The sequence below is a fragment of the Pseudophryne corroboree genome, assembly GCF_028390025.1.
Source record: "Pseudophryne corroboree isolate aPseCor3 chromosome 3 unlocalized genomic scaffold, aPseCor3.hap2 SUPER_3_unloc_3, whole genome shotgun sequence".
Classification (NCBI taxonomy): Eukaryota; Metazoa; Chordata; class Amphibia; order Anura; family Myobatrachidae; genus Pseudophryne; species Pseudophryne corroboree.
In genome coordinates, this window is record NW_026967519.1 from 1,572,242 (window position 1) to 1,586,898 (window position 14,657).

Below are 14,657 nucleotides of genomic sequence, written 5' to 3' on the forward strand. Positions count from 1 at the left end.
AGACAGAAGGAGATCAGTGTTGAAGATTTTCATACACCTTCTGTATATTTAGTGTATATTCATCTGTATTTCGGCATTTTGCAAGACCCTACCTGACCCTCCTGTGGGACACTGCGACTCTCCTCTGTATGATCCTGGGAATAAAGAGGACGGAGACATCTCTCTGGGGTATTCCTGTTACTGGTCCCATCTGTAGGAGACACACAGTGACTGAGTACATTGTATTTATGGGATTTGCTCATTGTAAGGGCTTGTATTCTAAAGTGTTGCTTGGATTTGTAAGTGCATGTGAGTTGGAATCAGCAGAAGGTGAGTTAGAATACAGAAAAAGGTGAGTTTTATAATACGCAATCAGGAACACACATATTTGCAGTACCATTAAACTTCTGGTGAGGCTGCAAGGGGCTGACCTTGTGAGTGAGTGAGAGGGTCTCTTATTTGGAGTAGCAGAGGGGCGGAGATTGTGCGTGTGAGGGGCTTTTTTTTTTTTTTTTTTTTAGCAGGAGCTGGAAGCCGAGTGAATAGGAGATGCAGTGAGCTGGAACAAGTGCAACTGCTAAGTGGAGTATCGGTGCCACAGGAGAGGTCCCACTCAGAGGGGCACTGGAGTACTACGGCTGCATAAAAGCGAAGGACCAAGAACCGCACAAAGATAGATAAGTATAAGCCAGCTTAATTATTGTATAAGTGAGTGTTTGCCCAGATTGTTTGTCTTCTACTTTTTCTCTTTGCTTCTTTTTCTTTAAGAGTAACAGGGAGTTAGACCTTACAAACAATATGGGAGGGGCTGTGATTGGGGACCTCACTCAGTGCATGTCGTGCAAGATGTATGCACACCTGAAGCTACCGGCCCAGTGTGAGTACATCTGCACGAGGTGTATGCGAACGGTTGCCCTGGAAGCCCAGGTAACTGATCTAGAGCAAACCGTTACGCGACTGAGGGAGATTCACAATCTCGAGCGAAGTTTAGACAGAACGGTGGAGGAGTTGCGGGAGGGGTCACTGGTAGAAGAGGATGATGATCAGGTAGCCAGCTGGGTCACAGTTAGAAGGAAGAAAAAGAGGGGGAGGCTCGACATCTCCGAACTATCAAACCCGAACAAATTTGCCCGATTGGACGAGGAATCGGAGGATGATAGTGAAGAAATGACGGTGCCGGAGGAGACTGCTCCCTCTAGCATCCAGAGGAGCGGTCCCTCTGGCGCAGTTGGGATAAAAGATAGTGAGGTACCTAGTCAGATGGTGGTGGTAGTAGGGGATTCTATCATCAGGATGGCAGATAGGACAATCTTCTACTGGGACCGTGATCGCCGTACAGTCGGTTGTCTCCCGGGTGCTCGGGTACGGCACATCGCGGACCGGGTAGATAGATTGTTGGGAGGGGTTGGGAAAGACCCGGCGGTCTTGGTGCACGTTGGCACCAATGACAAAGTTAGCGGAAGGTGGGATGTCCTTAAGAAAGACTATAGGGACTTAGGAAAGAAACTTAAGGCAAGGACATCTAAGGTAATATTCTCCGAAATATTACCCATGCCACGCGCTAGTCCAGGGAGGCAGAGGGAGATTAGGGAGGTAAATGTGTGGCTTAGGGATTGGTGCAGGAAAGAGGGGTTTGTGTTCCTAGAACACTGGGCGGACTTCTCAGTCAGGCGCCATCTCTTTTGTTGTGACGGATTGCACCTGACTGAGGAAGGGGCAGCGGTGCTGGGGGGAAGGATGGTTAGAAGGTTGGAGGAGATTTTAAACTAGGAGCCTGGGGGGAGGGTTTAGCTAGAAACTACGGGTCATGCAATGAGAATAGTGGGGATGGCGGTAGTAAACGAAATGGGGGAGAAGTTGGGGGGAGGGTAAGAGCAGGCGGTAAGGTTACTAACATGGGTACTAAAAGAGATTTTACCAAAGCACTAACCAATGACGATTACAGGTTATCATTGCTACATAAGGTGAAAGATGTCCCTAACGCAAGGGAAAATACTTATCTTAGTTGTATGTATGTAAACGCTAGAAGCATTACTGGTAAAAAGGGCTAACTAGAAATACTTGCAGCAAGCAAACAGTATGATATTATAGGCATTACTGAAACTTGGTGGGACGAATCTCATGATTGGACAGTCAATCTAGAGGGCTATACACTGTTTAGGATAGACAGACCTAATAAAAAGGGTGGAGGGGTGTTTCTTTACGTAAAGCAGTTTTTAAAACCTGATATACGGGAAGATATTCAGGAGGGGACTGTAGACACTATCGAGACATTATGGGTAGAAATTGCATGCGGGGAAAAAGGAATAAAAAAGTTAGTATTGGGTGTATGCTATAGGCCGCCTGGTATCAACGTATCTGATGAGGAATTGTTACTAAAGCAAATTGAAACAGCAGCAGGTGTAGGAGACATAGTAGTGATAGGAGATTTTAACTATCCAGAGATAAACTGGGAAAACCATTCATGTGATACTGCTAGGGGCAATATGTTTTTAAACACACTTAATGATAACTACTTAGTTCAACTAATTGAGGAACCAACTAGGTACAATCCAATCTTAGACCTGGTATTAACAAACAATGGGGATTTGGTATCAGGTATTATAGTAGGGGAACCCATAGGAAACAGCGACCACAATATGGTCACATTCAATATCAGTTTTCATAAACAGCCCTATACTGACTCAACTAGGACTCTAAACTTTAGCAAAGCGAATTTTGAAAAGATGAGGGTATTTTTCAGGGATATTGAATGGGAAGGTTTGTTTTTAGGAAAAAATACTACGGAGAAATGGGAGGTACTAAAATTCCTGCTAACTAAAAATACTCTCAAATTTATTCCTACGAGCAGCAAAAAAAGGAATAAAAATCATAACCGATGTGGCTTAACAAAAAGATAAAGGAATTTATGGGCAAGAAAAGGCGAGCATTTAAAAAATACAAATCTGACGGGGAAGCAGAGTCATTTCAGCACTATAAGGAATGTAACAAAATATGCAAAAAGGAAATAAGAGTGGCTAAAGTAGAAACTGAAAAACTAGTAGCAAAGGAAAGCAAAGCGAATCCCAAAAAAATCTTTAAATAGATTAATAGCAAGAGATTAAAGAAGGGTAGTATAGACCCTTTAAAAGACAAGTTGGGAGTCTTAAGCAAAAATGAGAATGACATAGCGGACACACTACATGAGTTTTTTTCAACAGTATTTACTAGAGAGGACCCAATTCAGGGACTAACACAATCTCAATAATGAGAATATCCCACTGATAGGTACTTATTTAAGCGAGGAAGTAGTCTGTGACCGATTAAAACATTTAAAGATGAATAAGTCACCAGGTCCCGATGGTATTCACTAGAGATGAGCGGGTTCGGTTCGTCAAGATACGAACCCCCCCGAACCTCACCTATTTTACACGGTTCCGAGGCAGCCTCGGATCTTCCCGCCTTGCTCGGTTAACCCGAGCGCGCCCGAACATCATCATCCCGCTGACGGATTCTCGCGGGATTCGTATTCTATATAAGGAGCCGCGCGTCGCCGCCATTTTCACTCGTGCATTGGAGATGATAGCGAGAGGACGTGGCTGCGTTCTCTCAGTTTGTGCTCAGTGTGCTGCAAATATCTACGTTCTCTGCCTGAAAAACGCTCCATATCTGTGCTGCATTGTAGTATATAGTAGGAGGACAGTGCAGAATTTTGCTGACCACCAGTATATATATATATATATAGCAGTACGGTACAGTAGTCCATTGCTCTACCTCTGTGTCGTCAAGTATACTATCCATCCATACCTGTGCTGCATTGTAGTTGTGCGCAGTATATAGTAGGAGGACAGTGCAGAATTTTGCTGACCACCAGTATATATATAGCAGTACGGTACAGTAGTCCATTGCTCTACCTCTGTGTCGTCAAGTATACTATCCATCCATACCTGTGCTGCATTTTAGTTGTGCGCAGTATATAGTAGGAGGACAGTGCAGAATTTTGCTGACCACCAGTATATATATAGCAGTACGGTCCAGTAGGCCATTGCTATTGATATATTACTGGCATATAATTCCACACATTAAAAAATGGAGAACAAAAATGTGGAGGGTAAAATAGGGAAAGATCAAGATCCACTTCCACCTCGTGCTGAAGCTGCTGCCACTAGTCATGGCCGAGACAATGAAATGCCATCAACGTCGTCTGCCAAGGCCGATACCCAATGTCATAGTAGAGAGCATGTAAAATCCAAAAAACAAAAGTTCAGTAAAATGACCCAAAAATCAAAATTAAAAGCGTCTGATGAGAAGCGTAAACTTGCCAATATGCCATTTACGACACGGAGTGGCAAGGAACGGATGAGGCCCTCTCCTATGTTCCTCATGACTAGTGGGTCAGCTTCACATGAGGATGGAAGCACTCATCCTCCCACTAGAAAAATGAAAAGACTTAAGCTGGCAAAAGCACAGCAAAGAACTGTGCGTTCTTCTAAATCACAAATCCCCAAGGAGAGTCCAATTGTGTTGGTTGCGATGCCTGACCTTCCCAACACTGGACGGGAAGAGGTGGCGCCTTCCACCATTTGCACGCCCCCTGCAAGTGCTGGAAGGAGCACCCGCAGTCCAGTTCCTGATAGTCAAATTGAAGATGTCACTGTTGAAGTACACCAGGATGGGGATATGGGTGTTGCTGGCACTGAGAAGGAAATTGACAAGGAGGATTCTGATAGTGAGGTGGTTAGTCAGGCACCCGGGGAGACACCTGTTGTCCATGGTACGAATATGGCCATTGACATGCCTGGTCAAATTACAAAAAAAAAATCACCTCTTCTGTGTGGAATTATTTTAACAGAAATGCGGACAACAGGTGTCAAGCCGTGTGCTGCCTTTGTCTAGCTGTAATAAGTAGGGGTAAGGACGTTAACCACCTAGGAACATCCTCCCTTATACGTCACCTGGAGCGCATTCATCAGAAGTCATTGACAAGTTCAAAAACTTTGGGTGACAGCGGAAGCAGTCCACTGACAACTAAATCCCTTCCTCTTGTAACCAAGCTCCTGCAAACCACACCACCAACTCCCTCAGTGTCAATTCCTCCTTAGACAGGAAAGCCAATAGTCCTGCAGGCCATGTCACTGGCAAGTCTGACGAGTCCTCTCCTGCCTGGGATTCCTCCGATGCATCCTTGAGTGTAATGCCTACTGCTGCTGTTGCTGGGAGTCGATCGTCATCCCAGAGGGGAAGTCGGAAGACCACTTGTACTACTTCCAGTAAGCAATTGACTGTCCAACAGTCCTTTGCGAGGAAGATGAAATATCACAGCAGTCATCCTGCTGCAAAGCGGATAACTCAGGCCTTGGCAGCTGCGGTGGTGTTAAACGTGTGTCCGGTATCCACCGTTAATTCACAGTGAATTAGACAATTGATTGAGGTACTGTGTCCCTGGTACCAAATACCATCTAGGTTCCATTTCTCTAGGCAGGCGATACCGAGAATGTACACAGACCTTAGAAAAAGAGTCACCAGTGTCCTAAAAAATGCAGTTGTACCCAATGTCCACTTAACCACGGACATGTGGACAAGTGGAGCAGGGCAGACTCAGGACTATATGACTGTGACAGCCCACTGGGTAGATGTATTGCCTCCCGCAGCAAGAACAGCAGCGGCGGCACCAGTAGCAGCATATCGCAAATGCCAACTCCTCCCTAGGCAGGCTACGCTTTGTATCACCGCTTTCCATAAGAGGCACACAGCTGATAACCTCTTACGGAAACTGAGGAACATCATCGCAGAATGGCTTACCCCAATTGGACTCTCCTGGGGATTTGTGACATCGGACAACGCCACCAATATTGTGCGTGCATTACATGTGGGCAAATTCCAGCATGTCCCATGTTTTGCACATACATTGAATTTGGTGGTGCAGAATTTTTTTTTAAACGACAGGGGGGGGGCGTGGCCTGACCGGGAGCAGGAGCAGCAGCGTTTTTACTGAGCTCCGGTTTCCAGGAGAATTAAAGCCCTATCCCACTGTTTCTCCCTACCCACTACCTCCCTACCTCTGCCCCCTTTCCTCCCTACACCCTGTGGGCCCGGAGTAGACGAGCCGCGGAGCCAGGAGACCGAGCTACAGGTCTCTGCGGGTTGTGGCCTTTCCTGCTGGGGAAGCCGGGGCCTCGATTTTGCCTACTGCCCAGGAATTGAGCTCCACGGCGGGATTCACGGCCGAACGGAGCCGCGCAATTGGCCTGCAAGCACCTCACCTCTCCCCTATGCCCACACAGACCCTGAAGCCCACCTCCAGTGGCACCTGGACATAGGGAAAGAGCCTTCTCAGCCGGCTGGCAGGCTCAGATCTGGAGTTCTCCCTGCCTGGAGTCCCTGCTTGGCGGCCATCTTCCCTCACTGCTCAGACTCTCGGGTCCTGCTAAGGAGACGGACGGCGCCATCTTGACTAAGGGCTGCACGCCCACACTGTGGAAAACGGAGCTGTAGTGAAGTGGAGCCTTCATCCCATGCACCCCCCCACACGGTGGAGACTGGCCTTGGACCTCCAGGTACCTCACTTTAACGGGGGCCCCTGCGGTGGGCCTGCGACCCCCGGGTTTTAAAAAGGAAACAACAATTACTTGAAAACATACCGTCAGATGGGGATGTAGTTGGAATCCCGGCGATTGGAATCCCAACAATCAAACTACCGACGCCGGGCATTGTTCTCGCCTATCGCTCATCTCCGCCTTGAGAAAGGCAGCGTTTACTGCTCTGCACTGCGCCCCGAGGTCACTACCGAGTTCTGAGATCACACAGCAAGCACACAATAGCAAGATTGGAGCTCCCTCCTGTGGCGACTTCTTGAATTGCACCCTTTCTTCAGACTTTCTTATACTATAACGGGGAGCTTACAGAGTCCTCTCCCACTGCTGGCTCTGCTGTCCTGAAGTAGGGGTTCACTCAGCGCTACGATGTGGTGGCGGCTGCCTTCCCATGCCGGAATTATTCCCTGCTCCTTGCTCCGGGTAGACGGATTCGGCTTTCTGCAGCACCGGCTCTCTCCTTTTCACACCATGGTGTCTGAGCTTTAAACTACAATGACCTGACCGGGCCACGTTGAGGGGAACACGTGATATGTCGCCTGTACGTCGATATTCAGCTCGATGATAATTCCTTCTGACTACGCCAAACACCGTGCCTCATGACGAGACGACGTTCCTCCAAGAAATTGCCAAATACTCCAGCCAATTCACCCCAAGCCACGGCTTTTCATTCACTTTTTCGGCTACCAGTATCCGACTCTACCTCGTCATCCCCTTCATCGCCCTCCTTACTCTCCAGCGCCATGGAAGACAACGTGGCTGCAGGCCCCCTGCTCTCCTTCTGCCGTCTACACCTATGGTAGAATCTTCAGATTTCTCTGCCATTCTCTCTAAATTGCGGTCCCTTCCCACCCGCCAGGACCTGCAGCAGGACCTCCAGTCCATGGAACAACGGATACAGGATTCCATTCAGGCCCGTATTTCTTCCATTCAATCAGATGTCACCCATGTCGCAGACAGAGTGGTAACGTTGGAAGATTGCTTTGAGAAGACGGACTCAAAATATCTGATCTCCATGATCTCATCTCTCGCCAATCACGCTCTCTGATCACCATGGGACGCAGGCTCAATTACATTGACAACAGGGGGCGCAGGAATAACTTTCGAGTACGGGGACTGCCTGAAGACGTCACACCCCAAAACATTGAAACTGCTCTGACCAAAATATTCAATGAACTTTTGGGGGCTGACTCCAACTACCAGATGGTGTTTGACAGGGCACATCGGGCCTTGCGTCCTAGAGGGACCCCAACGGAGAGGCCACGCAATGTTATCTGCAGACTCCATTACTTTCAGGAAAAGGAAGAGATTCTTAAAGCAGCCAGACGTACACCGGACATCGCTTTTGATGGTCATAGGATACAAATTTTTCCGGCCCTATCGTGGTCTACCCTACAACAGAGACGTCTTCTCCGTCCCCTCACAGATGAACTCAAAAACCGTAACATCAAATTTGGCTGGGGATTCCCCTTGTCTATTCAAGCGTCCTATAAGGGAACCCTTTTTGCCTTGCAAGAATTTGAAGGTGTTGGAGATTTCTGCTCAGCCCTGGGCATTCCTGCCCCGAATCTTCCTAATTGGCTAGACTCGTTTGAACTGTCTCCGTCACCTCCGCCTCGTGCGGAACAGTGGCAAAAAGTCCGTAATTCTAGGAGGCGACGACGAGCTGACACATCCGGGGAATCTGAAGCCGTTGCGGCTGCTGCGATTAGCGCTGGTGACACCGGATGACAATTGCAGGCTGGACTTCAAGTTACTTTCTCCATGGACACGTGAATACTTGACATACTTAAGGTGTTTTTTATATGTTGTTTTTTGCTTTTCTTTTTTATGTGTTTTTCTATTGATGGTTAAATAATTCACTGTCCACGATTGTTCAGGTAACTGATTGCCTCTCCTGGCTGCCTGAATGCTGCTACTTCCTACCATGTCGTGTTTTTTGTTTATGCTCTTCTGGTTTATTGGTTTTTAGGTTATGTCACTTATAAACTAGATCAACGCTACCTGTTATGCCATTTTGCCTTTTTGTGCATTACTTGATCTCGTAGTCTTCTGATTCAGTTTTCTTCTTTCATCGAGCTGCTCTATCTGTTGAAAACATTTTTGCTTGGATTTCAATGCTATTTAACGGCGATGTGTCCCGGTTCCCCTCTGACCCCCCTTGCTCTGCTGTACATTTGTAGATCATGGGCCGTTTATGGTTTCCCATGACTAATGATGCGGTGTATTGCTGTTATACTAGCAGCTGTTTTTTTTGTCTCTTATTTTCTATGTTACTTCCCCCTATCTTTCCTCTTGTGCTTTCCTTCCTCCCCTCCCCCACTTGGATGAGGTATTATGGGTGGTTACTCTCTCAGCAAGGTAAATTGGTTGACACAGTGTTGTGGCAGCATTGGGATTCCCTGGTAACCTGCCAATATGGCTAACTTGAAGTTGATATCATTTAATGTGAAAGGCCTTAACATCCCCGAAAAGAGGTCCCGGCTTCTACACTCCCTACATACTGATAAAGCGGACGTGGTGTTCCTCCAGGAGACACACTTTAAAAAAGGTGCCTCTTCGAAGCTTCACTCACATTACTTCCCGCAGGGATATTATAATGATTTCTCAGGAGCTAAGGCTAAGGGGGTTGCAATTTTATTTGCTAAACATGTTAGATTGAGCGATGTGTTGGAGGTTCCTATCGGGGATGGGAGAGGCCTGCTGGTGAAAGCTACTATTGCCGGCCAAACTTTTACATTTGTTAACCTTTATCTCCCTAACCAGGGTCAGCTCCGTTTTATGAGGGATGCTTTGGAGTTGATAGAGCAAACATTGGAAGGGGTGTTGGTAGTAGGAGGGGACCTTAACTGGGCATTGGAGCCTCTTCTTGATACCTCAACTGGTGCTCCCAGATCTACTTTAAACTATATTAAACGCTTTAAATCAATTCTACAAGACTTCCAACTCATAGACACCTGGCGCCTGCTCCACCCTAAGGATAGAGACTACACGTTTTACTCCTACCCGTACAATTGTTATACCCGTATTGATTATCTCTGTGTAGACCATAAATCTCTTGATTCTCTTGTGGATGCCACAATAGGACAAATAGTTGGCTCTGATCACGCCCCCATTACTCTTATCCTATCTTTACGCCACCCTCTCCCGCGCCAATGGCGATGGCGCTTTAATGAGCAATTTCTCAGAGATTCAGACTGTCGGGCCCAAATAGAAAGTACTATTGATGATTATATTGCTCTTAATATGACCGACGAGATCTCCCCAGTAACGGTGTGGGAAGCCCATAAATGCGTGATTAGAGGTAAATGCATTCAACTGGGTTCCCACCTCAAGAAACAAAAAACTGAATGTCGGGAAGCCTTACTTGCTAAAATTAAACGACTGGAACTCGCACATAAATCCTCGCTAACTTCCGATGTGCTAGCAGAGCTACAAGAGGCTCGGTCATCCCTAAATAGTTTACTGAATGAGGGCACCCGCAGAGCATTTCGCTGCTGCCGACATAAATTCCATAGGTGGGGTAACAAACCTGGGAAGCTTCTTGCTCGTGCCCTTCGAGCCCAAAGATCCCTAACTTATCTTAAAGAGCTCAAGGATTGCTCTGGTGTGCCTCATGCTTCTGATAGTAAGATGGCTGAGATCTTTCATGCTTATTATACTGATCTCTATAACTTGACATCATTGCGCTCCCAGTGTGAGCAGTCAGTGCATGAGAAGGCAGTAGAGGACTTCCTTGAAGAGATTAAATTCCCGTCACTTTCCCCAGCTATGATTTCAGCCCTCGAAGACCCTTTTACAGACAGTGAACTCATGACCGCCCTGAAGTCCTCCCCATCTGGTAAAAGCCCGGGCCCTGATGGCTTCCCCATATCTTATTACAAAATGTTTCAGGATAAACTCCTCCCTCTTTTGCTCCGGGCTTGCAACTCGGTCTCTCCACAGACCCCCTTTTCGAATCAGTCCTTGGGAGCGCATATCGCAGTCATTCCTAAAGACGGTAAAGATCCATCATTGCCATCCAGCTACAGGCCAATCTCCCTCCTTAATGTGGATGTTAAATTATATGCCAAACTTATAGCAAACCGCCTGAGTTTGTTACTGCCGGAAGTGATACACTCGGACCAGGTTGGCTTTATTCGGGGTAGAGAAGCAAGGGACAATACCATAAGGGTGACTGACCAGATAGCCCATGCAAGCTCAGCTAAGACTCCTATGATGCTTCTTTCCGTAGACGCTGCGAAAGCCTTCGACCGTATAGACTGGGTCTTTATGGAAACGCCACTGCGACGGCTGGGCCTGGGAGAGGTGTTCTTGCAAAAAATCTTGGCACTGTATTGGGCTCCCTCGGCACAGGTGCGGGTAAACGGAATACTTTCTGACCCAATAACCATCTCTAATGGGACTAGACAGGTATGCCCGCTGTCTCCATTGATATTTATTGTCTGCATGGAGGCTCTGGCTAGGTCCATTAGGCAGAACCCTGATATCACTGGATTAAAAGTGGGCGACAGTGAACATAGCCTTGCATTGTTTGCGGATGACCTCCTGGCGGTTGTTACAGACCCTGTTGTGTCATTACCTAATCTTATGAAAGAATTTTCACGCTTTGGGGCGTTATCTAATTTTAAGATTAATTATACTAAATCGACGGCTCTTAATGTCTCCCTCTCCACTGAATTAGTCTCGTCTGAGGGCTGTGTTTCCCTGCACCTGGCACCCCACACACATTAAATATCTAGGCATTTTGATCCCCTCCTCTCTTTCTACTACAGTCACTTTAAATCATCTCCCTTTGTTGCAGAAGCTGCGTAGGGAAATGACGCAGTGGCTCCAACAGAAATTCTCCTGGTTAGGCCGTATGAGCATTGTGAAAATGAATATCCTACCAAGGTTGCTGTATCTTTTCCAGACAATCCCCTTGAAGCTCCCCCATCAGTTTCTGGTAGACACACATAAGGCGATTAGCCGATTTGTTTGGGGTGGCAGGAAACCCAGGTTCAAACATTGCCATTTATTTTATAGGAGAACCCAGGGAGGCCAACAGCTGCCCATGGTATCGGCATATTATCAGGCCACGATTTTGCATAGGATCCTGGATTGGTCACGACCTGGTGCTAGCTATAAACAGTGGGTAGATTTGGAGAGACGGTCCTCGGGTCTACAATTGGAGGCAGTGCCCTGGCTTAAGACCATTGGCCGCTCTTCTCATTTGACGGTTGGGCCCACTTTGGCTCTATGGAGAACGCTACGTTATAAGTTGGGCCTTACTTCGCCTAATTCCCTGCTTCTCCCATTTCTTAGCAACCCCTTGTTTCTGCCGGGTGCTGGAGGGGGTCCGGCCGCCAGATGGAGACGGGCGGGTTTGACTAGGATATCACATTTGCTCTCGGGGGGAAAAGTTAGATCTTTTGATGAACTCAGGGAGGGCACGGATATTCCTGCGATTGACTTTTGGTTCTATCTCCAGACCCGTCACTTTATTTTGTCACACAGGACAGCTGCTGCATTAACGGGAGGTGTCACACCTTTCGAAGCAATGTGTTCCCAATCCTCTGAACCCACCCATGTTATATCAGGTATATATAAGTTATTACTACATGGTCTTTTCACGGGAGACCCCGCTTATTGTATGAAATGGGATGCTGACCTTGTGCCTCGAAGGATACATATTAATTGGAAAAAACACTGTGAAGTTATGTCTCGTTGTTCTACAAGTCTGGAGGTGATAGAAACACAGTATAAACTGCTTACTAGGTGGTATCGATGTCCTTCCTTTCTGCATCAGTTCTTTCAGTCGGTATCCCCCCTGTGTTGGAGGTGTGGAAGGGAACGAGGTACCCTCATCCGTATATGGTGGGACTGCCCTCTGAGTGCTGTTTTTTGGGGCAAGGTTATTCAAATTTCCTCCGTAATCCTGGGGCTTTGGGCTCCTACTGGACCTGACTTCTGGCTGCTCTCCCATACTGCAATACCGCTAGCGAAATATAAACATTCCCTTATCAAGCATCTTAATAACGCAGCGAGAGCTCTAGGGATGGTTCATTGGTAGTCTTGAACCCCCCCCCCCCCCCCCCCCCCGGGATTTGGGAGTGGTTCCAGCGGATAGAATTTTATAGAACCATGGAGGATATTTTTCACTCAGTGCTGGATAAACACTCTGATTATGTTAACAAAAAAAGGAAACCAAAAGTAGTTGCTTGGTTGGGCGCACAAGTGAAATTCATATTGATTTTAATTCCTTTAAAACTTAGCTTTTATTGCTTCACCTTCTAAAATGCCCCCTTTATATGGGGATTACACAGCAAAACATAGAGGTTAAAATGATCACATACAAACATAAACGTGAAAAGAGAAAATATAGATGTGAGAAGATTTAAAAAGGCGGTACTTCCACGGTTACTCTGGCAAGGTGTAGAAATAGGATTACTTATGTAGCACCTGAGTGTCTAGAGTATATTGAATAACAGAGTCCCCTGATATAGTAGGACTTTGATGATAGAGAGAGCAAATGGTAGCAATTCAAGGAATAGTTCTCTGTATTGCATGTGGTAATATTACAAGTTTGAAAAAAACATTGTATTTGTGGACGCCATATGTTGACAGGTTCAAATGTGGAGACTCTTCTATCACAATAAATTGATGCTCTAAGTATGATGTGTGTTTGTTGGTGTGTTCACATGTGTAATCAATCTTTAATATTCATTGCTTTAGTAAATTGCACACATTCAACTTATGTTCTGTATCACCAATGTTTAGTGAGATGGACAGGGATAGATATCGTTATGATGAAAGTCCTTTTATTCAGGAGAAGTTCACATAATCATCATACTACCCTGAATAGATATGAATAATAGACTAATCAGTCTCACGGTTACCAGTGTCTCTAAATACACTAATGCTCTCACTGAGATGCTGTGGCAGCCTATATTTCCTGTACTATGCAGCAGGAAAATATTGTTACATTAATTTCTATCTCAGACTCCACCTGTGTTTAGATATATTGTATCAGAGTGTGAGAGCCAGTTCCCTTGCTTATCTCTAATGGGCCCTACACACTGGCCGATATTTTGAAAGATATGAACGATCTCGTTCATAAATGAACGAGATCTCGTTCATATCTTTCAGTGTGGAGACTTAAGCGATGAACGATGCGCGTCCCCGCGCTCGTTCATCGCTGGTCTCCTGTCGGCTGTGCATGCAGGCCAATATGGACGATCTCGTCCATATTTGCCTGCACGTCTATGGAGCCGGGTGACGGGGGGAGTGAAGAAGCTTCACTCCCCCCGTCACTGCCCCCCCCGCCGCCGGGTCGCTCGTCGGCCGTATCGGCCGTCGGGCACCTCGGCCAGTGAGTAGGGCCCATAACTTGTAACAGAGTACTGTAGCAACCTGTGTTTACTGTCTTGTGGCACAGGATATGAATTCGCTACTTTAGTAACCTTTCTCAAGGTTACAACTATGCTTAATGCAATGTATAAGGGTATGTTAGTCAGTTCCCTTCCTTTGCGTGTCATTGATTTATACACAAGGGCTGGCAAATCTAACCTAGTCACTTGTACCAGACCAGAACATTCACATATATATACTATTAATCAACTAAACAGAGCGATGTTGCTAAAATATTAGTGTTGTATTGACAACTTGCGTGCTGAGTCTAACACATTAGCTGGAAACCTGCTGGCGACCATACAGTACTGTTGCTAACGGCAACGGCATATATTAGTCAATTAGACACAATGCTATCTAGATGGATTGTGTACACTCTATGTGCTTCCTAATGACCAACACTGACACTTAAATTTCATTCTATTAATCTCATTATACGAGGGTGCCAGTGGAGGTCTATTCTAAATATCTTATTAATTAGATCTACACCATTGCTAAATTGCGAGTGTGGGAGGCCGCCGAAACGCCCAACGCGACAAGACAGTAAACACAGGTTGCTACAGTACTCTAATGTTACAAGTTAGAGATAAGCAAGGGAACTGGCTCTCACACTCTGATACAATATATCTAAACACAGGTGGAGTCTGAGATAGAAATTAATGTAACAATATTTTCCTGCTGCATAGTACAGGAAATATAGGCTGCCACAGCATCTCA

The 14,657-nt window shown here is 46.3% G+C and overlaps 1 protein-coding gene across 5 annotated transcripts in view; it reads right to left on the minus strand.

Moving 5' to 3' along the window:
- Positions 1-14,657, minus strand: part of LOC134983950 (gastrula zinc finger protein XlCGF57.1-like) — a 340,397-nt gene that overhangs the window by 308,737 nt on the left and 17,003 nt on the right. For all 5 annotated transcript variants that reach the window (XM_063949570.1, XM_063949568.1, XM_063949572.1 and 2 more), the window contains exon 5: positions 93-190. In XM_063949570.1, coding sequence (XP_063805640.1) covers positions 93-190 — 98 coding nt within the window. The remainder of the gene's footprint in view (positions 1-92; positions 191-14,657) is intronic.